General features: G+C 50.2%; 1 protein-coding gene across 1 annotated transcript; it reads right to left on the bottom strand.

The window, feature by feature from the left end:
- Window positions 1-8618: 8618 nt before the first annotated feature.
- On the bottom strand, window positions 8619-24390 carry WNT9B (Wnt family member 9B). The gene is made up of 4 exons (XM_077314852.1): window positions 24299-24390; window positions 13706-13962; window positions 12506-12771; window positions 8619-11328 (listed from the first exon to the last, which is right to left on the bottom strand). Exons 1-4 carry the CDS (start codon window positions 24376-24378, stop codon window positions 10855-10857), a joined length of 1077 nt encoding a protein of 358 aa, XP_077170967.1. The 5' UTR covers window positions 24379-24390; the 3' UTR covers window positions 8619-10854.
- Between the last annotated feature and the right edge of the window lie 182 nt (window positions 24391-24572).

Genomic DNA, 24572 nt, shown 5'->3' on the forward strand with positions numbered 1-24572 from the left:
CTGGACCCGCTCCGGTGCGCTCATTCGCAGGTGGTGCTTCCTCCCGCCACCCCTGGACTCCAGCCCCATGCGCTTGTCTCTCGCCTAATCTTTAATGCTGTCTCCAGGTGCCCCGAGGTTGACCCCCTCTGGGAGGCACGGTGGTGGAGGAGGAGGCCCTGCGGACATTCGGGCCTTGGAGGGCAGTCTAAAATCCCAATAAATGAATGAGCGAACAAATAAACAAACGAATATTGAAAACAACAGCTGAAAACCACACCGGTTGAATTGGTTTTTCAATAGAGGCAGCCAATATCTGTATTAAATTGAATGAATAGCAGATAAGGCATGTAAAATATATTGAGCGATCAAATCAATTACATTCTGGTATTACGTCTGCATGAATAATCACCTGTAAAGAGCTGCAAAAACAAAAAAATACAGTTTCACTTGAGAAAACTGTTGAACCTCCAGGAAATGCAACAAATCTGGCAGACCAAGATGGAACAAGGACCTAATCTGGCAGGGATGAGGAGGAGCTAGAGAAGACCCCAACAGGCAGGAGTAAAAGTACCCTCGATTTCGAAGAAGAAGAAGAAGAAGAAGAAGAAGAAGAAGAAGAAGAAGAAGAAGAAGAAGAAGAAGAAGAAGAGCTGGCTTTTTTTGTACCCCATTGTTTACTACCTGAAGGATTCTCAAATCGCCTACCCTTCCTCTCCCCACAACAGACACCCTGTGAGGGAGGTGAGGCTGAGAGAGCCCTGAGAGAACCGTGACTGGCCCAAAGTCTCCCAGCTGGCTGACGGGTAGAAGGAGTGGGAATCAAACCCATTTCTCCAGAATACAGGCTGCTGCTCTTAAAACACGACACCATGCCCGCTCTCTGGTACTGCCTTTCGCAGAAGATGGGAGGAACCGTTCCAGCCACTCCATCGCTGGCCCCGTACCGGTTTACGTTCTTCCTCACTGGTAGGACATGTGTGGACATCATCTCAGCTGGCTTGGCAGACCCTTCAAACACCTCGTTTTTCCTTTGCTGGTTTTGACCAGTGAAATATTGGTGGCAAACCACTCCGCTTGCATTTTGAGCCAAGCCAATGTCTGTGGCAAGGGTAGTCAAACTGCGGCCCTCCAGATGTCCATGGACTACAGTTCCCATGAGCCCCTGCCAGTGTTCGCTCATGGGAATTGTAGTCCATGGGCATCTGGAGGGCCACAGTTTGACTACCCCTTGGTCTGTGACCATGACTCCTCTCCCCTCTCCTTTCCCCCTGCGTGCCTAACCTAACCTCCCACCCACCCCGAGAAAAGTCCAGGAGGAATCTAATCAACGATACCCCCGGGGAATTCCCAGCCATGCATTCCTTCCTTGACATCATCTCCCGTCTGGGCAAAGCATTCTGCTTATGTAAGTCTCCTGACACAAGACGACAACACAAGTATCTTCAGGCCGAGCGGAAGGCCTGTAATCCAAACTGACAAGACTCCAAGAGGAGGCGAGAGCGATGGAGCCGGGTGCGAGAGACGCGTGGAGGGCTGACAGGACCGTTCAGGGGAAGTGAGGTTGGCTGGAGGGGAGGCAGGTGCAGAGACCCGCAGAGATGAGCCGGTTGTCTCTGAGCGCACACAGCATGCTGGAGGCCTGCTGTGATCTTCAAGCAAAGGTTGGATACACACTTTTCTTGGATGCTTTAGGATGCTTAGGGCTGATCCTGCGTTGAGCAGGGGGTGGGACTAGATGGCCTCTATGGCCCCTTCCAACTCTATGATTCTATGATTCTATGGTCCACAGAAGGACCCAGATTGATACGGACAATCCTCAATGCATCCCAGCCACAGAGGCCAGCATAGAGCCAGCTTGGTGGTCAAGAGTGACGACATCTAATCTGGGGAACTGGGTTTGGTTCTCCACTCCTCCTCCCCATGAAGCCAGCTGGGTGACCTTGGGCCAGTGCCAGTTCTCTCAGAGCTCTCTCGGCCCCACCGACATCACAGGGTGTCTGTTGTGGGCAGAAGAAGGGTAGGCGACTGGTGGCCGCCTTTGGGACTCCTTCAGGTAGTAAAAAGCAGGGTACAACACCACAGCTTTCTACTTCTACTAGTAGGAAGACCTGCAGACTGAGGGATGCCAACCTCCAGGTGGGACCTGGCGAATTATCGCTCATCTCCAGACTAAAGAGATCAGTTCCCCTGGAATTTTTGAGAATTTTGAAAAATTTCCTAAACATTTATTGAGTGATATGACCATATATGGTCAGGTTGACCTGCCCCCCCCCTTCCCAAACTGGCCAGTGATGGGCCTAGAGGGGGTGGGAACCCGGCTCCAGATGCATACACAGCTGTGCTTCCCAACCATATTCTGCACGATCGTGCCCCTTCTGAGGAAGCCTGAGGAATGTCTTGGGTTTCATAATGGGAAACCAGTTCAGAATGGCTGCTCTGTGGCATTATACCCTCTGAGGTCTCTCCTGTCCCCAAACCACACTTTCCCACAGCTTCCCACCCCCCAAAAAAAGAATCTCCAGCTCCTTCCCAGCCCAGAGCTGGCAACCTTATCGCTCAAGCCAGGTCCAAATTGGACTTTCTATTTTAGCCAGAGGTCTGTCACGTTTAATCTTTGTCCCTCTCCATTCTCCGGAACAAAGCAGGCCATGCGCTTGGCTGTCTGACTCCGGGTTCTGCTCCCACATCCTGGCACATTCCTGGAGACACACCTTTTGGTTTTAGTTACACCTCAGAGTTCAGAGTTGAACTCCACAAGGCATTATTATTCCTTGGGACATGTTGTTGTCTGTCCCAGAAGAATCCGACAACTGGGTCCCCCTTGGGGCTAATAGTCAAGGAGATTCCTCATGTTTAAACCTGACCCACCAGGCGCTGCTCTCGGAGCGGGCGGAAACCTGAGACGCCAAAGTTGGCAGCGAGTGGGGCCGGACTCTGTGTGTGTGTGCAGGTAGGTGGGTGGGTGGGTGAGCAAGCGAGCGAGCGCATGACACTTGTGTGTCTCCCCAGCACATACCTTTTCCATCAGCCATGCCTTGATCCCGCCTTGAAGGAGGCAGGGAACACACCTGTGAGACCAGGCTGGGGAAAGGCCTCTGGGCGTAGATGCGACACGGCGGAGGAGAGCAAGAGGGGGGAAATAAGTTGTTAAAGGTTTTTCAAAATCCGCCACATGCCGGTTTCAGGTGACCCCCCTGGGTATTCTGTTTCACTCCCTTGTTCAGAGCATGGCATGCCAGGGGCCTAGGCTGAAGAGAAGCCAAAATTATTGAAAACACTTTAGTATGAGACCTACCGGGCCAGTCTGGGCAATCGCCTCCAGCAGCATCAACCTCTCCTTGGAATGTTTCTCCGTTACTCGGAAACTTAAGCTGAAAAGTAACTCGATTTAGTGCCGTAGGGTTAAGAAGAGTGTAAGCCATGAGTGTGGGGATGCCCACCCCCAGGGGGGGACCTAGAATCATAGAATCATGGAGTTGGAAGGGACCTCATGGGTCATCTAGTCCAACCCCCTGCACTAGGCAGGACACTCACAATCCTACCGCTCATCCACTGTCACCTTCCACCCCCTTGAACCTGGGGATCCCCCAAAATTCTACCATCTCCAGATTACAGAAATCAGAAAATGGATGTTCTGGGAGGGATGGGGTGGGGGGACTCTATAGAATTGTACCCCACTAACTTCTAGAGGAGTTTCCCAACTCAGATCTGGTGACTCTATCCCACCCCATCCCCTTCCGATGGCTAGGGGGAACCTGGTAACCCAACATAAGTCTTCAAATAAGATTTCACCACGGCCGGAAGCCTAACGGGTGGATTTGGGCATTGGACTAGCCTCCAAAAATCCTTATTAGGAAGTGGGGGGATCATTGCGGCCCTTCGGAAGATCTGACCCCCCTATATATTAAATTATTTATTTGAAACATATTTCCATCTTTTAAGCCGCTGAATCGCCGAGACGGTTTGTTCAGGGTCAAACGTTGGCCGACCACCTTGAAACCAAAAGAATGCCGCTTGTAAGAAAGCAGACTAACCGGGGAATCCCATGTTCACCTTGGGGGATTTTGCCTGCCCCACGCACACTAAGCCTCAGATGCAGGGAGCGCCTTGAAGAAAGGCATTCTGGGAAACTCCCAAGGATGAACACCTGTAAACGGCCTGAACAGTGGGAGGGGCAGTGAGGCAGGCCAAGTCCCTAGGAAAATGTTATGGAATCGGGCTTTGTTAGGTAACCACTTGGAAAACGGCCCCAGCACCTGCGACATCACACCAAAGGTAGCGAGGAGTTTGCCGAGCTGGGGAGCTCTTGAAATTCGAGAACAGAACACGCATGCCTTTGAGAAGAATGGTGCACCTGGTCCCTGCAGGAAAAAATATATATATGTCTGAGCAAGATGTATATGTGAGCTTAACGTCAACTTCTTCCAAAGACAGCACATGTCATGCGCGGGGGCGAACTGAGTGTGGAGCAGCAAAAGCTACAGCGCAAAAGGAGAGGACAGCTCGTTTGGCCAGGGAACCGCTGAGTCAGATGAACCCTTAATGCAGCTTTCCTCCACTTTTTGACCATCGAGAAACCCATGAAATGTTCTTCAGGCTTTGAGAAGCCCCAGAAGTGACATGATCATGCAGAACATGGTTGAGAAGCAGAGCCCAGCCCCCCCCCTTTCCACCCCCTCCAAGGCCATTTTGAAGGGGGTGGGTGGGTCAACATGGCACTATATGGTCATATCCCCCGATAAATGTTTAATAAATTAAAATGTATAAAAAAATTAACTCCCACCCATTCAGGAAACCCTTCCAGGGCCAAGAAGCTCCAGCATTTCATGAACCCCTGGTTGAGAAAGCCTGCCTTAAGGCCATCTAGTCTGCTCCACCCAGCACCCCACCCTGGCAGCTGTAGTTCATCCACCCCCTAATCCCCATGACTCCATTACAACCCAGCTTTCCATAAGCAGATTATTAGAATTATTATTAGAATTTTACAAATAGGGAATTCAGCAATCAAATGTACCTTGCTCACATTGTTTTTTGCCACGTTGGGAACCTCAAGGGATCAGGACTGAATTTATGATTGGCAGCCTAGGCCTAGGGGTAAAAGTAGATAAGAAGGTAGGTAGGTTAATTGGTAGGTAGATAGATGATTGTGGATGGATGGATGGATGGATGGATGGATGGGTGGGTGGGTGGATGGATGGGTAGATGGATGGACAGATGGACAGATGGACCGACGGACAGACAGATGGATGGATGGGTGGGTAGATGGATGGATGGGTAGATGGATGGAAGGATGGACTGATGGACAGATGGACGGTTGGGTAGATGGATGGATGGATGGACGGACGGTTGGGTGGATGGATGGATGGTTGGATGGATGGTTGGATGGATAGGTACGTATATTACGGTCAGTGACCACTGCAAAATACATAACAGCAGAATACAGCAATAGAAGAAAGTTAATTTATTTGCAATATGGCATTGGAGGAGTTTTCCAGTTCCTGTGGAATGCCACAGAGACAAATCAGTGGGTTCTCGATCAAATTGAGCCTGAACTTTTCTTAGAAGCTAGATGGAGCTCTCCTACTGGGCCTATGGTTGAGGCCAGCTAGATAACAGCTGCAGCAAAAATTGGGCCTCCCTCGTGGCCCCTCTGCCCTCCTTTCCTGCCCCATCTTCTCCCAATGAGCTAACATCATCTTGTTATCCAACTCATCCAACGGTGTTAAATTGTGGCTTCATATCATTCTTAATCTGGTTTTATCTATGCGGATTATTGTTTTACTGAGTTTTTAGACTATGTAAACTGTCCCGAGACGTGCAACCGAGACGGGCGGCATATAAACCGCAAAATAAACAACAAAATGACTAAACTGAGGCTATCGGAGTTTCCAGAGATGTAACAGCCATGGGGAGGGGAGGGGGGCTAGTTGTCCTGCAGGCCCCATCTTATGTTGCCAACCTCCAGGTGGATCCTGGAGTTCTCCTGGAATTACAGTTGCTTTCATATTACAGAGAGAAATTCCCCTGGAGGAAATGGCAGATTCGGAGGATGGACGCCAGAGCATCACATTCCTCCTGAGTCCACTCCCAAATTGCCAGAAATCTCCCCAATCAGAGCTGGCAACTCCGTTCCATGAACAAAGGTTAACTGTTGCCTAATGGGATATGGACAGGGGAAGAGACATGGGGGGTCAGGTTGCCGCTGAACCTCACCGAAGACAGATTTCTGTCAACACTCGAGGTTCTCTTGGGTTGGACCCTTCCCAAAACAGCTGTTTTGAAACGTCGGAATGAGCCTCCAAGGGAAAGAAACCGGCTTGCCCCAGCCACAGTCACGCTGTCTAGGTTTACACCAGGACTGCCAGATGTTCGACAATTTATGCAGGCAATTATAAGAAGAAAGGGTCTTTTTCGACAAGGTGTACATGTGCGCTCAGGTGTAAACACACAGGCATCTGTGTGGCTCAGGACCTCGCCTGACAGACATGTGGGGCCACGCAGCATCTCAACCAGGGTTTTGTAGGATATGCTTCATACACTACTGCAGGGGTAGTCAACCTGTGGTCCTCCAGATGTTCATGGACTACAATTCCCATGAGCCCGCTGGCAGGGGCTCATGGGAATTGTAGTCCATGAACATCTGGAGGACCACAGGTTGACTACCCCTGCACTACTGCATAGTCCAACCGCTTGGAGTACATCTGGCCCTTCCACCACCCCAGGGTTAGGCAGCAGCTAGGCCATTTGCCATTTTGTCCCCTCTTCCTACCCCTTATTAGAGGCTGGTGTGGGGAGGGATTGGACGATCGAGTAATTACCGCCATGTTTGTTCCAGTTTTGTGGTATGATTTTGTCGTCCTCTTTTTTAATGGGGTTTTATTGAGGTTTTTACTAGACATTTGGTAACCCGCCACGATCTGGTCTCGGGAGTGAAGGGAAATAAATTTAATAACAACAACAACAGATGGAAATAGATTTCCCAAATCAAAATGGAAGCCAAGGCATTATGATAGTCTATAGACTACCACTCCCATGGGCCCCTGCCAGCACACGCGTGTGCTGGCAGGGGCTCATGGGAGTGGTAGTCCATGGACAGACACCTGGCAAGCCGCAGTGCTTCCGTCCCTATGCACATCCCCACCATTTGCATTCGAACTCTGCCCTACACTTCCTCTCTCCCCTGGGGGTAGCAAGCGAGGAGTTAAGTCTGACACCTCTTCTCACAGGATTCGACGCCTCCTTTGGCGGTTGTCCTGGCTTTAAGCCGCAGTTTAAGCAGGGTCCCCCCGTGACCACAGTCATACCCCCAAGCGCCTCGTCTCCGAAATGTGCTGAAGCCCAGAGGTTGAAGTTCTCTCATGTTCCCATCACCGATGGGATTAAAATGTCGTGGGAAACGGCATCTTGGCAACGGGAGTGTGCAGGGTGGCTCGGCATCTGTTCAGCCATGCCAAAAATCCTCTCACCCTCCTGACGCTACCCTGGTCCTTCTGCCTGGGCAGCACGAACCTGGAAGCAGTAACTGGGTGGTACCGGAGAGGCTGGCACGAGGCCCATCTCCGAAGATCTGTGGATAGAAGAATTCTCAAGGGGGGAAGGAATGGCTGTTTTTCCTCTTACCTGGTTCCAGAAATGATTTCTCCACGCCTTAGCCTTCCTCAGCATTTTTGCCATTGAGAAATCGCGGAAATATTCTTCAGAGTTTGAGAAAGCCCACAAGTGGGAAGGTGGTGCAAAATTCCGGGTGGGAAGCATTCACGCCCACCCATTCAGGAAACCCCTCCAGAGCTTTCAAGAAACCCATGAGAAAGCCTGCTTTAAATTCTGAGACAATCTTGACCTTTCACTTAAATCTTAATTATTATTATTATTATTACTATCAATCTTGACTTTCTCATGTATATCCTGAGGAAGTTTCATATGTCTAAACTTCCTTGTCTTGAAAAATATAGATTAAAAATAATATCTAAAACATTGATCATACTTCTTTCTATCTAGAAATCGCTACTATTATAAGTACTTCCCAAGATTCGGTACTTTGACCTATTTTTAATATATTCCCCACTTTGTTTAAAATATCTGCCTTCCTTCCTTCCTTCCTTCCTTCCTTCCTTCCTTCCTTCCTTCCTTCCTTCCTTCCTTCCTTCCTTCCTTCCTTCCTTCCTTCCTTCCTTCCTTCCTTCCTTCCTTTAAAAAAAAGAAAAACTACCAATCTTTAAATTCTCATATAGGCTTAAATTTTCAATATTTCAATATTCCTTTTCAGAATTAAGTGTTAATAAGAAAGGATACATGGGAGGGGGGAAATGTAATGATTAATGTTACAATGCAAGTTTGATTTACTCTTCTGTATTCTATTCACTAGACACTTAAAAAAATTAATTTAAAAAGAATCTCTGAATAAACCAGTAAACTGAGAAAACAACAACCCTGTACTGATATGCACATTTATTCATCGGTGGTTCAAAGGTAGCTGATTCAACTCAAGTAATTGGTTGAGAGGTGTCGTTCAGGGCTTACAAGGGAAATACTCAACATTAGTCTGCCTTCTGTGAGTTTTGCTGTATTTCCTTCATACATTTGCCACGATCTCCCTTCTTCTTTCAAAATGGAAACCAGGAAAAGACACCAAGAGCTTTTAAAAACAAATAAAATGGCTATATTTATGGAAACATGAAAGACAGAGCACAGACACCACCAGCTCCACACAGCCAGAAAAGGAAACAGGAGCACAAAATACATACTCAGTTTAAAAACAAACCAAGGCATACACAGCACTATTTACATTTTTAAAAGCATGTACAGTCAGGGCAGCAACGCAATAAAACGTTTATCTGCCGCTTTATGGGAAAGCATACAAAGGTCATAAATAATATAAATATCTGTTCTTCCCCCTATCCTAAGTAGCTGTACATTTTGAGGTAGGAAAACACCCTTGCATCTACCCTTAAATGCGTTAAGCAGTTTGCTGGAGTAAATACTTAAAAAAAACAAAAAACTCAAACAAGGAAGCTTTTCCCTTTTGTTACAGAAATCAGGGGATACCCACAAGATATTGCTCCAAAGTCTTTCCACTCCTTCCTTCTCTGTGGGACTATCCAAGCTCAGTTTTAGAATCCAGTGGCACCTTTAAGACCAACAAAGATTTATTCCAGGGTGCGAGCTTTCGAGTGCTTGCACTCGAAAGCTCATGCCTTGAATAAATCTTTGTTGGTCTTAAAGGTGCCACTGGACTCTGATTTTTGCTGGGCTGCTTCCGCTTCTTGTAACAACAAGAACTTGCTGCACGTGGAGGAACGGGGAATCAAACCCGACTCCCCCGGTGAGAGGCTGCCACTCTTAACTACGACATCATCCTGTCCTCTCCCCATCTGCGATGGAGTGGATTGAAAACTTAGATATTTGCTTTTAGGGGGGTTTCCCACTCTGCCTGCATAACTATTGCATCCGGTTGGCGATGTATTTATGTTATGTTAGATGCTTCCTGTGTAGAATAGATAAATAAATAAATAGTGCCAGGGGCGTGGAGGGGTGACCCTGGCCAATGTGTCTGTGATACAGCCACGCAAGAAGACTCGCTAGAATTCCAAGTCAGCGTCAAAAAAAAAAAAACCCGCCCATCCTAGAAGCACCAGACCAGCACCATCAACGCAGGTATGCACGTGCTCATCCGTGGGACTTCCCAATAAATTCCCTCCAATTCCTTGCCTGCATAAGCAGGCTCTTGCATAAGCAGCCACAGGAGTGGCATGGTCAAAGGAAACATGGGGTTGCAGGTCAAGGTGACACCTTACAGGTGGTGGAAAGTGTGGTCAGGTTGTAGACAACCGAGGGTGACCCCTCAGGGCGAGAAACGTTCAAGGTGGTTTTCTCTGCATCACGGCCCTGGAATTCCTTCGGGGTCCCTCATCCAAATACCAGCCAGGGCCCACCGGGCTTAGCTTCTGAGATCCAATGAGATCAAGCTAGCCTGGGATGCCCAGGTCATAAGGACCTAAGAGAAGCCCTGTGGGATCAGACCAGTGGCCCACCCAGTCCAGCACTCTGTGTCCCACAGTGGCCCAAACCCAGGGGCCATCAGGAGGTCCACCAGCCGGGCCAGAACTCCAGAAGCCCTCCCACTGTGGCCCCCCAAGCACCAAGAAAACAGAGCATCGCTGCCCCAGACATAGGAACATAAGAGAAGCCATGTTCGGTCAGGCTAATGGCCCATCCAGTCCAACACTCGGTGTCACCCAGTGGTCAAAAGCCGGGTGCTAGCAGGAAGTTCAGCAGGGAGGTCAGAACTCCAGAACCCTCCCCCCGTTGTCCCCCAAATGCCAAGAAGTGGGAGCATAAGACAGAGTGTTCCCTCTATGCCCTGTGGCTAAGAGCCACAGACGGACCTCTGCTCCATATTTTGATCCTCTTGAAGTTTGTCCGTGCTTGTAGCCACCTCCACGTCTTGCAGCTCAGAATCCAACGTGTGAATGAGTCTTCCGACGCCTGACTAGGCCCCCATAAAATCCCTGTCCTGTCCCTACTGAGGGCTTCTTGCAGCTCAGGCCCTGCCCTTTCTCTTGAACACGGTGCTAGTATAATTCAGGCTTCCTGTGCACAGTGTCCCAGGTCCAATCTGCAAGGATCACCCCCTGCAAACCATTCCAGGCTGGGGAAGACCTCCGTCCAAGACCCTGGACAGCGACTCCCAGGAAAAGCAGAGAATCCCGCACAAGATGGGCCAACAGCCAGAACCTCCACAGAGCTGCCGCTTCTAGCAATGTCCTCCTCACTCCCTGGCCCCCCAGGAGGTGAATTCCAAGCTCTGGGTTCTCCTCGGTCCCCGACACCCAAGGGACACCAAAGTCCTGCAGCTGCCCCCTTGTCCCATGGCTATTTGCAGCTGTAGAGCATCTCCTCTTGCATGCACTGCTGGCATTCCACGTAGCAGCACCACTGCACCTGGCAGTGACAGGCGAAGGTCACCATGCGGCTCTGCGTGTTGTAGCCTCGGCCGCAGCACAAGCTGTCGCAGTTGAGCTCCCGGGAGCATGTCCTTCCGGTGGTGCCCGCCGAATACTCGCTGGGCAAGCAGAAGGTCGGGGAGTCTTCCAGGTAGACCAGGTCCGTGGGGCGAGGGGCGGAGGGCCCTTTGGCCAAGCGGCCGTGGGGCTGAGGGCCGGCCAGCTCCGAGTGGCCCACGGCGTCGTTGGAGGTGCTGAAGAGCTTGACGGCGTGGTCGTAGCGCAGCTTGAGCAGCTTCCCCGTCTCGTGGAAGGGGGAGAGCTGTTTCCAGCAGGTCCTCACCGCGCACGAGCCGGACACCCCGTGGCACTTGCAGGTCGTCTTCAGACCGTTTTTCACAGCCTGAGGAAGGGCGAGAGAGGGAATTAGGCGGCGCCTAGCAAGAAGGACTGGGAAAGTGGAGCTGGAGGGGGTCCGGAAGAGCCAGGCTGCTGTTTGGGTGGGAAGAATGAGGAGGACCCCCAAGCCACCTTTCCCTTCCTATCCCTTTCCTCTCCCTGTCAAGTGGGTGAGGCTGAGGGGGCTCTGAGAGAATTGCTCTGCAAAAGCAGCTCTAACTAGCCAAAGATCAACCAACTGGCTGCATATGGGAGACGAGCGAGGGGGCCCTTCTGCACACATTGGATAATGCACTTTCATTGTGGTTTTGCAGCTGGATTTTTCTGTGTGGGACAAGATAATCTGCTTCTAAAGTGCATTGAAAGCACATTATCCAACGTGGGCAGACTAGAGACCGCCATAGAAGCTCCTCTCCCCCCCCCCCCCGGTGGAAGCTTTGGAGCGTCTTCTTGGGGGAACTCTTCAAGTACAAGCAGAGCTAAGCCGGTGGAACAATTCCAGCCGGGCCGGGAATGGGGCGGCAGCCAGAGAATCCCACCCTCCCATAACGTCAGCTTTCACCCGGGTCCCTGGCCCCGCAAAGCACCCAAGCTTTAGCCCAAGAGTCCCTCCAGAACACTGGAAACTGTCTTTTCTCTTCGGATCACAATGCAGCTGCATTTCCAAGTGCTACAAGAAGTGCGATTATAAAAATACCTGGCCATGCTGAGAGCCAGGGATTGGAGCTGGCGGGCGGGTGGGGGCGGGGAATTAAAGGAAGGGGCATAAAAGTCAACAGGGGGGTGGCTTCCGCTGCTTCCAACATTCAATTAGATGGTTTATTCAACAAGAAGAGCACACAACAGATGTCAGTGAGACCATGGTGGTCAAGGAAAGGGCAAAATGGAGGAGCACTTTATAAATTTTAGGAACTTTTATTGTATTTTATTATGTTTAATGTTGTATGTATTTTGTATTTATGATTTAAATGTCTTGTTGTAACCCATTTGTGGAGAGGGGGGGGTTCAAAAAATTAAACTATGAATGATTTAATTAAAAGGCCTACTCTGTAATCTTAAATAGTACAAATCTGGGGAACGATGAGTCCCTGTTAATGAACAGATACCTGCCAGACTGTCTTCAAGGGCAGCCCCAAACAGATCACGTTACAGTAGTCCAGCCAACGGGTTCCGGAGGTTACCTTGATCCCCATGTTGGTGTTGTGCATGTCCACTTTGGCCTTCAGATCTTTCCCGACCTTCTTTTGGCCCAGGAAGTTCTTCAGGAACCTGATGCTGAACTTGAGGTTGTCTCCGCAAACACCCCACTGCCACGCCTTGCGATTCTCCAGATCGGGAGAGTCATCGCATGTGCAGCGCTCCATCCTCCCTGCGCTGCATGCTCGAGCCAAGGAGTGGGTCAGCGCTGCCGAAGACACCGCGTAGAGAAAGGCTGTTTCTTTAAATCCTGGGGGGAGGGATGGCAGGGAGGGAGGAGAGATGGCAAACAAGTTGTTAGGACTAAGCGAACCATTGGAAAAAGAAGAAAAAGGGGCCCTTAGTTCTCCCATTGTGCATGAAACATAGAAACATGGGACAGTTCTGAGACTCCAGGAGGAGGAGGAGGAGGAGGAGGAGGAGGAAGAAGAAGAAGAAGAAGAAGAAGAAGAAGAAGAAGAAGAAGAAGAAGAAGAAGAAGAAGAAGAAGAAGAAGAAGAAGAAGAAGAAGAAGAAGACAAAGAAGAAGAAGAAGAAGAAGAAGAAGAAGAAGAAGAAGAAGAAGACAAAGAAGAAGAAGAAGAAGAAGAAGAAGAAGAAGAAGAAGAAGAAGAAGAAGAAGAAGGAACAAGACAAAGACGAAAATTTGGTTCTTATATGCTACTTTTCTCTGCCCGAAGGAGGCTCAAAGCAGCTTCCAATTGCCTTTGCTTCCTCTCCCTACAACAGACACCCTGTGAGGTGGGTGAGGCTGAGAGAGCTCTGACAGGACTGTTCTGGAAGAACAGCTCTCTCAGTGCTGTGGTGAGCCCAAGAACACCAAGCTGGCTGCATGTGGAGGCGGAGGTGTGGGGGAATCAAACTGGGGTCTCCAGATTAGAGGCTGCCACTCCTTAAGCACTGGCTAGAAGAGAGATAGAGATTCAGGTGTGGAATAGATAGCCCAGGTCTCGTCAGGAATTAAACAAGGCCAACTTTGGCTAGTAGTTGGATGGGAGGCCTCTCGGGATTTGGTTGGTTCCAAGGAACACCAGAGGGCAGGCAATTGCCTTGAAAACCCTATGGGGTCATCATCAGTCAACTGTGCCTTGTCAGCTCAGATACCGACGGTAGGAATGAACAAAACCCAGAAACGGCACGGTCACACCCCAAATCCACTTGGTTTGGGAACTCTCAACACATACTTTCCTTCAGGAGGTCCGTCCTCCCTCCCAGGCTGCAGTTCCAGCGCTCATTGCGGAATTGGTACTGGCACTCGACGATCCCGAGCCGGACGGCGTCCCGCAGCGTCTCCGCCAGGCCCGGCTCCCTCCGGCAAAGTCTCTTCTGCTTCCGGGACAGCCGGAGCAGGTCGCATTGCTTCAGGTGAGCTCTCCCCTGGGCAGGGTTCGTGGAGGGCCCCAGCAGCGGGAACTGGATTAAGGCTTCTTTCCGCGTCAGCCTAGGGGAGGGGAAGGAGAAAGAACTCAGGGCTGGAGAGGCAGGAGGTGCGTCATGCTAATTAGCAGGGGAATGTACAAGATCTGCAGAGTGCATGATAGAGTAGCATCTAAAAGAGTGTCCTGCAGGGGGCATCGGAGAAGGTACGTATTTAGCATAGTTAGATCAGGAACTCCCTGCACCAGACATGACAACATAAGAAAAGCCATGGGCCCAACCAGTCCAGCACTCTGTCACTCAGGGGCCGAACCCCAGGAGCCCTCTGGAGGTCCACCAGCAGAGCCAGAACTTCAGAAGCCCTCCCACTGTGGCTCCCCACCCAAGCACCAAGAAGACAGACCATCACTGCCCCAGACATAAGAACATGAGAGAAGCCAGGTTGGGTCAAGCCAGTGGCCCTTCCAGACCAGCACTCTGGGTCACACAGTGGCCAAAACCCAGAAACCGCCAGGAGGTCCACCACGTATCTAAAACAATAAATAATTTCCTTATAACACGGATTTCCATAGCAGATCCTTTAAACAAGTCTACAAAGAACAAGGAAAAACTTTCAGTTTTATCTATGACAAATATAAATCAAATTGCTTTCAGTTGCGCTATGATGATGGTTCCTGGCGGGGAGAAAGGCAAGGGGCAGATAAAACAAATCAAGCAGCAGATAAAACCAAAGTCTTATCGGGCTCAGTAAGCGAACAAATGCCTTGTCCGACAGGTGGGGAGTTGTATTTCTGATGCTCCCTCGTAAAGTGGAAAACTAACTTCACAAGCCGAGACCTAGAATATTTTTGCGTTTTTTTGTATTTTCAGAGCATTTTTTGGATAGGAGAGCACTGAAAATGTGATCCTTCACCTGCAGCCACCCCTCCGTCTCCCCAGGCATATGGCAAGTATTTCAGGCTCAAGAGGAGATCCCTCCTGCCCTGTTGCTGGCCTTTCAAGGGATCTGGTTGGCTCCTGTGTGGGACGGGAGGCTGGACTAGATAGACACCTGGTCTGATGCAGGAGGGCTCTCCTTACATTCTTGGGTTCCCTGTTAGTTTCTCCCATTTTCCGTGGTCCGCAACTAGAGTGGCCTTTCTAAGCCCCGCGAAGTCACAGCCTCTAACCAAGGGTCCCTTTTGTATCATGCCCAGAGGTCGGTAGGTTCCTTTGACTTCTTTTCACTGTCCTTTGCAGCATGTTATCCTTCGTGGTTTCTGTTTGGTTCCAGTTTCCTCCTATAAACTTGGGTGTGAATCCTTTATTGGAATGACACAGGCACGTTTATTATTTGCTCACAGCTCATCAGGGTGCGAGTTTACACACAAAGGAACAGTTCTAGGAAGTCTCCTGCCATTCTGAGTCAACATCGAGGCGAACTATCAACAGTTATTGCATACTTCCCCCCCCCAAGACAAACAAACAAAAAAAGTAGAGTTTTTTCTATCCTCCTGAATAGAGGAACGTCTCCTAGATCCTTCAGGTGTTTAGCAGTTGGTTTTGGCACAGTAAAATAAGAACAGTCCCTTGAAGCATCGGAAGGCCTGTGCATTGGCCAATCCTGCAGCTTCCCTTGTCTCCAAAATACAGGAAACAGACAGCCACACTTCTGGAATAAAACGTGACCTGGTCTTTTGCAGCAAGCAGGCCTAAGCATTTTCAAAATGTTTCAACTGGGAATCCAGAGGAGCTGCTCAAGGGTTAGAATGCTAAACTTCAAGAGCAAGGACTGGATTTTAACAAGTTAGAAATTAAAACCAAAGTCCAGTAGCACCTTTAAGACCAACAAAGATTTATTCAAGGCGTGAGCTTTCGAGTGCAAGCGCTCTGGTTTTATTGTGCTACTTCAGACCAACATGGCTACTCATTTGAATCTAGAAGAAGAATTGGTTTTTATACCCCGCTTTTGTCTACACGAAAGAGTCTCAAAGTGGCTGATAATCACCTTCCCTTGCTCTCCCCACAACAGACCCTCTGTGAGGGAGGGGAGGCCGAGAGAGCCCTGACAGGACTGCTCTGTGAGAACAGCTCTAACAGGACTGTGACTAGCCCAAGGTCACCAAGCTGGCTGCATGGGGAGGAGCGGGGAATCAAACCCGGCTCTAGAAGCTGCTGCTCTTAACCACTACACCAAGAAGGAGAAAAACCAGAAAGTGGACAATTGGAGACAATATTGTATGATGATAATAATAAGAACAACAGTTTAGATGCCAAACTGTAGACAAAACCTCCATGTGAAAGCAACTTGAAAGCAGCAAGGATATTAGGAATGACCCAACTCGAAGAGAGAGCTAAGAAGACATTACGCCTTGGGGAAAAATTAACAAAGATGCTGAAGACGGTGCCTAACTGAGAAGCAAGACAGAAAAGTCAAGATTTTCTCAGAAAAATCCAGCTCCAGTGTCTCTCATGCGGTAATTCCATGGAAGTCAACACGCTTTAAAAGTTGTTCATTCGGCTTACAATTGCCCTGCTAAGTCTTGTTCTTTTCCTGCTTTGTACCAGCACCCTCCCAAGACCGGGCGCTCACTAAACCAGGCCACACAGGTCCACCCCCAGGAGACTGCATGCGCCGCGGCCGGCTGTGAGGCCTCACGCATGCCTGGTCACAGAGCCAAAAGGCCTCCAGCCACGGAAGAGCGAGCCAGCGGAGAGATGCCTATCGCTCACCCCTTGCCCAACAATGGAATGCTTCCACCCTTTCGGCCACACAGAGTTCTTCTTCCGGCCAGCCAGCCAGACTGGTTAATCGTTAAGCCAGGAAATTTCCAAATTACCCGCCCCTCCCCAAGATGGCGGCAGCCAGCGCGGTGTCGTGGCTAAAGAGCAGCGGCTTCTAATCTGGAGAACCCGGTTTGATTCCCCAATCCTCCTCCAGAGGCAGCCAGCTGGGTGACCTGGGGCCAGTCACAGTTCTCTTAGGGCAGTTCTCTCAGAGCTCTCTCAGCCCCACCGGCCTCCCAGGGTGCCTGTTGTGGAGAGAGGAAGGGAAAGGGGTTTGTAAGCCGCTTTGAGACTCCTTCGGGTAGCCAAAGGTGGGGGATATTTGTAAAAACAGCTCTGAGGGACACTAGTCTTATGTGAGCATTATCCCTCCTCCCCTATCTGCACTGTGTAATCTTAATGCTGCATTGAGCAGGGGGTTGGACTAGATGGCCTGTATGGCCCCTTGCAACTCTATGATTCTATGATTCTAATTAATGGAGACACACCTCTGCCATGCATAAGTGATCAGTTAGCAGTCTTAAACAGAACCAGAGTTGCCCAGATCCTCTCTGCCGGCCAGCAGGGCATGGGGGATGCCAACTCCAGCTTGAGAATTCCTGGAGGTTTGGGGGTCCTTGGATTTGCACACCTGTTTGGAGTAGCTCCTCAGCCCTGGACAGAGTGGTGATCCGGGACCACTCAGATTTTTTTTCACAGTGCGCTCCACATTCGAGAATAAAATTCTACATACCGTTTGTGGGCGGCACGCTCTATAGGGTTCTTGTGCTACCTCCTGGGCCATGGTGATGTTATGTTCGATTTTATGCGTGTTTACTCTATATCGGACCACCGAAGAAGGCTCTCTGGCCAACCATGCGCAGACGTTGAGGTTATTATTCGATAACTATCATTGCGAAATACAAATTGCATTTGGGTCTCAGTAGTCAACGCTGAAATTGATACTATGGCTTAGGAAACAAGAGACCTGTTTAGAAATATATGTTTGTACTGTTCAAGCAAATGTTTGGAGCATCGCATTGGGAAACTTAAGCACAGTGGCTGCCTCGTGCCCGGCATTCACCACATCTTCTAGGTTGCGTCTTGAGATCTTCCGAATTACACCCGATCTCCGGCTGACCAGGATCCGGGGAGGAAATGGGTGCTTGGAGGTGGGCGCTAAGGCATTTGATCCTGCTGAGTCCTCCCCTCCCCAGGGTCCGCCCCCAAAAATCCAGGAATGTCCCAACTCCAAGCTCCCCCCACCCTCCCCACTCAGAGATTAGCTATTAAGTTTGCAAGTCTGTGATCAGTCAAGCAAATCTAGAGATAGGGGTGGTCACATCCAGTTCAGCCCAACAGGGGCCTAGACCAGGCCATTTGTGGTTCAAGGGACTCAGTCATCCCAAACCAAGAAGACGGGATCGATCCAGGTTGGGTCACCGCGTTGGTCTGAAGCAGCAGGACCAAGATGGAGTCCAGCTGCACCTTGAAGACCAGCAAAGTTTAATTCTGGGCAGAAGCTTTCGTTTGCAACACACTTCTTCCAAAATAATGAAACGGAGTTTCCTCAATTCTTCATATAGGAGTGGGAGGGGATGGCCTGGAAAGTTTACCTAGAGTTCAAATTGATCGGTGGGTTGATTTGATTTTTATACCGTCTTCCCAGCTCACTGGCTCAGGGCGCTGTGCATTGTCATAAATATCTGTACAATAAAACCAGGTAAAAGTTGAGATCCAAAATGAAATTAAGAATTAAGCCTATTTAAAAACAAGCGGATGAGGGGGAAAACTCACGTAAGGTCAATAGGGGAAACTCAGCACCTCTTCTTACAGCAGGGGTAGTCAACCTGTGGTCCTCCAGATGTCCATGGACTACAATTCCCATGAGACCCTGCCAGCGTTTGCTCATGGGAATTGCAGTCCATGAACATCTGGAGGACCACAGGTTGACTACCCCTGCATTACAGTATTCCTTTATTTTGGGATATGTGCAAATCAGTATCTTCAGTGCCAATATGCTGGTATAAGTATTGGTTGGGCGAATTTTGGCGAATTTCAGCTGAAAGAGATATTGCATGTCTCCCATCATAAAGAAGATGTGCCACAAAAATTTGTTTCTGTTGACCTTACACAGGTTTTCCCCTCACTCTACCGTTACTGTGTCCTCCTTTTCCAGTTAAAAAGAAATGACAGCATTCAAGTTTAAGGGATCTACCTCAGAAGCCCAATCCCCAGAACTTCTGAATTCGCCCCAGACGGACGGAGGCAAATCTTGTGAATCTTCAAAATTCCAATAATTGCCTCAATCTCTCTCAACTCCAGTTCCACAATTAATTCTGCATCCGAACTCTGTCTCATTATATCAGAAGAAACAGGCATGCCTGCGGAAGCTCGTATTTTGAATAAAACTTGGTGGGTCTTCAAGGTGCCGCTGAATTCTGCCTGTGGCCAGGAGGCAGCGCTGACCCTCCTGAGTCCCAATTCCTGCCGCTGTTTTGGAGGAAACCTGAGCTGGGCTCAGGTGCCTCAGATTGAGGCCGAAAAGGATGACCCTGCTGTTTTCCTAAGTGCCCCCAGGTCGTTCTACCTGCCTGCTAACAAACCTGGGATGCCAGCCTCCAGGCGGGACCAGAACTGCAGACGAGAGCAATCAGAGCCTCTGGGGAAAAGGGCTGCTTTGAAGGGTGAACCTTCTGGCATTGCACCCCCTGAGGTCCCTGTCCCCCATCCCAGGCTCCAATCCCAAACTCCCAGGAGTTTCCCAACCTATCGCCACCCCCAAGGCCCCCCTACTCCCCAGCCAGGACACCCAGCAGCCCTATAACAGCCCCCCCCCTGCGTGCAAACAGAAGAGCGTATCTGTGTTGGGAAAATTTATGGTGTATATCGAACAAGGTTGCCAGCTCTGAGTTGGGAAATTCCTGGAGAATTTGGGGGCGGATTCTGTGGAGGATGTGGTTTGGGGAGGGGAGGGACCATAGAGAGAGTACCCTAGAGTCCAACCTCCAAAGCAGTCATTTTTTTCTTGGTCACCTGGAGATCAACTGTAATCGTGGGAAGTCTCCAGGTGCCAGCTGGAGGTTGGCAACTCTATTATTAGGGCAGGCAGAGCCCTGACCCTCCCAAGTGGGTCTCAGCCACCTCACTGGCCTTGAAGACCATCCCCAAGCCTACTGCTGCAAGCCTTTTGGAAAACACGGATCATCTCCTACATTTTTTGCAGGCACCCCTGGAAGGAGTTGTCCACGCAGGTAATAAAAGAGGATCTGCTGCATGGTTCTTCCCCTTCCTCCCCCCCTGCCCCACTAACAGCTGGGTGAAATGTTCAAACCACCCAACGAAAGCAGCTGCTGTTAAGATTGCAGCTCCCTTAAGCAACCAAATCCACCTAAGGCAATATTCAATATTTGCTTTGCATTAAGGAAATGATAGCGGAGAGAAAAGGGGAGAGGGAGCCTTTGGCTTCTTGGTAGCCGCAGAGCGGGCGCACTTCCTGCAGAGGCAAAGGCCTCCCGGGAGACAAAACTGGTGTGGGCCCCTGGCCGGAGGGGGGCATCCAAGGGTACTAAAAGAACTTGGGCAGGTGATTTCTGAACCTCTGTCCATTATTTTTGACAATTCTTGGTAAAGAGCCAGAAGACTGGAGGAGGGCAAATGTTCTCCCCATCTTCAAGAAGGGGAAAAAAGTGGATCCAGGTAACCAGTGACCACACATTATTACGAGTGCTGATGTGGTAATGACAAATGTGGTTTTAATTTATTTTAAATGGTTTTAAATTGTTTTAGTGTTTTAGAAGTAACTGACTATACGTAATTAATCTATTGAATTTTATGTGTAAACCACCCTGAGACAGTTTTACTGAGAGATGGTATATAAATCTATAAATAAATAAATAAATAAATAAATAAATAAATAAATAAATAAATAAATAAATAAATAAATAAATAAATAAAACTACCGACCCATCCGCTTGACATCTATAGCTGTCAACATTTGGGAACAAATCATCCATCAGTCAGTCCTTGAGCAGCTAGAGCAGATGGCTGCGATGACTAAGAGTCAGCATGGCTTTCTCAAGAACAAGTCATGTCAGGCTAACCTTAACGCTTTTTCTTTTTTGGGGAAAGTGACTACCTTGCTGGATCAGTAGAATGCTGTGGACTTGGTTTATCTCAATTACAGCAAAGCTTTTGATAAGGTTCCACATGATACACTTGTTGACAAGTAGTTGTTACAGTGCGGTCTGGATCCTATTACTGTTAGGTGGATTGAGAACTGTTTGATAGATCGCACCCAAAGGGTGCTTGTAAATGGTTCGTCATCTTCTTGGAGAGGAGTGATGAGTGGAGTGCCTCAGGGATCTGTCCTGGCCCCTGCGTAGTTCAACATATTCATAAATTATTGGGATGAAGGAACAGAGGGGGTGCTTATGAAATCTGCAGGTGATACCAAACTTGGAGAGGTAGCAAACACAGCAGAAGACAGAATCAGGATATAGAATGGAAAACTGGGCTGAAATGAATAGTGAAAAATGTAAAGTTCTACTTTTAGGTAGAGAAAATCAAATGCATCATTATGGGATGGGGGAGACTTGTCTTGGCAGTAGCATGTGTAAGAAGGATGTAGGAATCTTAGTAGACCATAACTGAACAGGAGTCAACCAATGGGTTGAAATTAATTCAAAAGAATTTTTGGCTCAACTACTGGAAGACGTTTCTGACGGTGCAGTGGAACTGTCAAATCACATCAGACTGATGGCCTACCCTGTAGGGCTTTCAAGGCAAGCGACAAACAGCGGGGGATGGCCATCTCCCATGCAGGCACTAGCCAGGGCTGACCCTGCTTAACTTCCAAAATCTGACAAGATCAGGCCAGTCAAAATGTTTGCCAACATTCAAAGAATCCCCTCAAGGGACAGTTTTGGCCCTGCAATCACAGGATCTGGGACAGTCCAGTGCCTGAGAAAACCCCAATATTTTGAACTGGTAAAGCATGCCAAATTTAAAATCACAACACTTTCCCAGGCGCAGCCGTTACCCAGCCTCATCGGCCCAGGCCAACTCGGAGCGCCAGTTTGCAGCATCAGTCCCCCACATGTTCTTGGTTTGCACAACCTTGGCAAAAAGACATGTGGAATTTTCAACCAGGAATCTTCCACCTGCATAGCTTGGCAGAATTGGTTTCTCTTCGCGGATGCTGCTTCAAAAACCAGGACTGCAAGGATGTCACTTAAAAAAAAAAACATCCAGGGTGCTACATTTCATGTGGTTCCTGGGAGCATGGGGGACATCCCCCACAAACGGTCAGAGTCCCCCCAGTGGGCAAACGGCCCCTCCCCATAATCTGTCCACCAATTAGCAGCACCCTAATCGCCAGGGGCAAACAATTTTCCACTGGTCAGGGTCAACGAGGAGGTGAAGCTAAAAATACGGGTAAATTCAACACAACAACATTTGAGTCCAGTGGCACCTTTACGAACAACAAAGTTTTAGGTGCCCCCAGCCTCATATCTTGTTCGGCTGCTCTGGACCAACAAGGTGATACACCTGAAGGTAAATTCCATCTAGCTTCCACAAGGTGTTCTCCCACGTTTTGCAAAAGAGATGAGTTTGGGGGCAGCTGGATACGATCAGAGTTCAGAAGCCAAGCCAGCCACAAAAACACACACTCCCACTGTCACGAATGCACACCCACACACCATCCGCTCACCAGCACATAAAGGAAACCAAAGGCTTCTTGCTACATATGTTGTGCTTATGTTATGCCTTCAGTTGCTATTTCACCCATACCAGGGGTAGTCAAACTGCGGCCCTCCAGATGTCCATGGACTACAATTCCCATGAGCCCCTGCCTGCTGGCAGGGGCTCATGGGAATTGTAGTCCATGGACATCTGGAGGGCCGCAGTTTGACTACCCCTGACCTACACTGACCGATGCCCGGACTGAGGGGGGCAGTTATATTAGGTGGCCGCCATTGGCTATATGCTGTATATTTAAATTAGTTTACTGTTTTATGGAGGATTTTAAATTGTATGGAGGTTTCTAGTTTGTTAACCGCTGCGAGCCAGTCATGGGAGCAGTGGTATAATTAATAATAATAATAATAATAATAATAATAATAATAATAATAATAATAATAATAATAATAATAATAATAATAATAATAATAATACCCCAGACTGAGGTCACTCCATCATTCAAGCACACCGATCTGGATTCTGAGCCTCTTTTTTCACACCTGTGGAGCGTAAGACATGCTCCCGTTTGGGAATCGTGGCCCTTCTTCCAGGAGCATTCGACAGAAGCAAGCACCAAGGGGAAGCGAAGCAGAAAGGAAAACAGAGGTGGAATCCTTTGGGAGTTAAGGCCGAACATCCTGCAGGGTTCGCGATCAAGGGGAGCGATAGTAATAATAAGAATAAAAATGTATTGGCCCTGGCCAAAGGGCCTCGCAATATGCAAAGAAGCGTACAAGAATCACACAACCCATAAAACGCCGCAAACAACAAGCGAGTAAAATCCCACCCCTGTTTCCCAAGCCCCGGTAGAGAAGCCTTCAGGTTGCAATGTCGATGTTTAAACAAACAGAACTCTCTCCCTATCGCCCAAATTTAGGTCCGTAAAAGGGTGCCTCGCTCCACCCCTGTAATCAAGCCAGGAGGAGACACAGCGCATGGAAGGACCCTCCAGAGCGCATGGGGAACCGAGTCCAGCTGGGGAGGTTGGTCGGGAGACATTGTCACAAAGTTTTCGCTTTTCCAGTGTGCTTTTGGGAGGGGGGGGATCTACAAGGCAGGTTGACTATCCGATGCGGCTCGCAGGCCAAAGGACAAGCGGTCAGCACCAGAGACAGGCACCCCCCACCTTCTCCCCCAACTCCAAACATCGTGCGCATGCACACTTCAAGGCCAGGCTGAGAGGTGCCGCTGGAGGGAGGTTGCCAGCCTCCAGGCGGGACCTGGGGGTCCCCTGGCATTCCTGGCCCGTTCCCCTGGAGAAAGGGGCTGTGTGGGAGGGGGGACGCTGTGGCACTGCTCCCCACTGAGGTCCCTGCCCCCCCCCCAGGCTCCCCTCCACCTCCAGGAGTCTCCCACTTGGATCTGCCAACCCTCCGGCTCCCACCTGCCCGCCCAGGACAGCCCAGCACGGGACTCCAATCGTGTCCTCTCTCGGGAGCGCAAAGCCAGACGGGCGGCCGGATCCAACGCCGGGCAGCAGGAAGCGGGCGGGGAGGAAGGGGCAGCTCCGCGGCACCCTCCGCCTGTCCCCAGCCGGTCTTGGCACCCGCCTTCCACGTAGGCTTCCGTGCAGAGCAGCAGGAGGCGCAGGCCGGGGGTGCCAGGCTCCCGGTGTGCCCTGGGGATCCCCCGGAACTCCCGCTCACCTCCGGATCTAGAGAGATCAGTTCCCCGGGAAAAAAGGGATGCCTTGGAGGGGGGACTCTCGTCCGGACGCCAGCCTCCCGGCGGGCCCTGGAGAAGGGGGCTGCTGTGTGTGTGTGTGGGGGGTCCCTTCCCCGGATCCCAACCCCTGCGCCCGCGGCCCAATCTCCCGGAGTGCCTCCCGGAGGGCTGGCGGCGGCCGAGCCAAGCGCCCAGTAGGCAGCCCCGGGGGGGCGGCCCGGTCCCGAGGGGAGCGTCGCGGTGCTGACCCGAAGTAGGCGTCCCCCGGCCCGGGGAGCAGCAGGAGCAGGAGCAGCAGGCCCCCGCGCAGCCTCTCCTGCCCGCGCATCTCGCCGCCCGCCTCCGCATGGCGCTGCGCTCCGCCCGCCCGGCCCGCCGCCCTTTAAAGCCGCCCCCGGCGCCGCCCCGCCCCCCCCGCCCCCCCTCCCGCCGGGACAGGGGGCGCGGCTCGCCCCACTCCGCCAAACGCCCGCCCGCCCCGTCGCCGTCGGGGATGGCCAAGCGGGCGCCCGGCAAGGGAGC

This window comes from Paroedura picta, chromosome 16 (assembly GCF_049243985.1).
Source record: "Paroedura picta isolate Pp20150507F chromosome 16, Ppicta_v3.0, whole genome shotgun sequence".
NCBI classification, from domain to species: Eukaryota; Metazoa; Chordata; class Lepidosauria; order Squamata; family Gekkonidae; genus Paroedura; species Paroedura picta.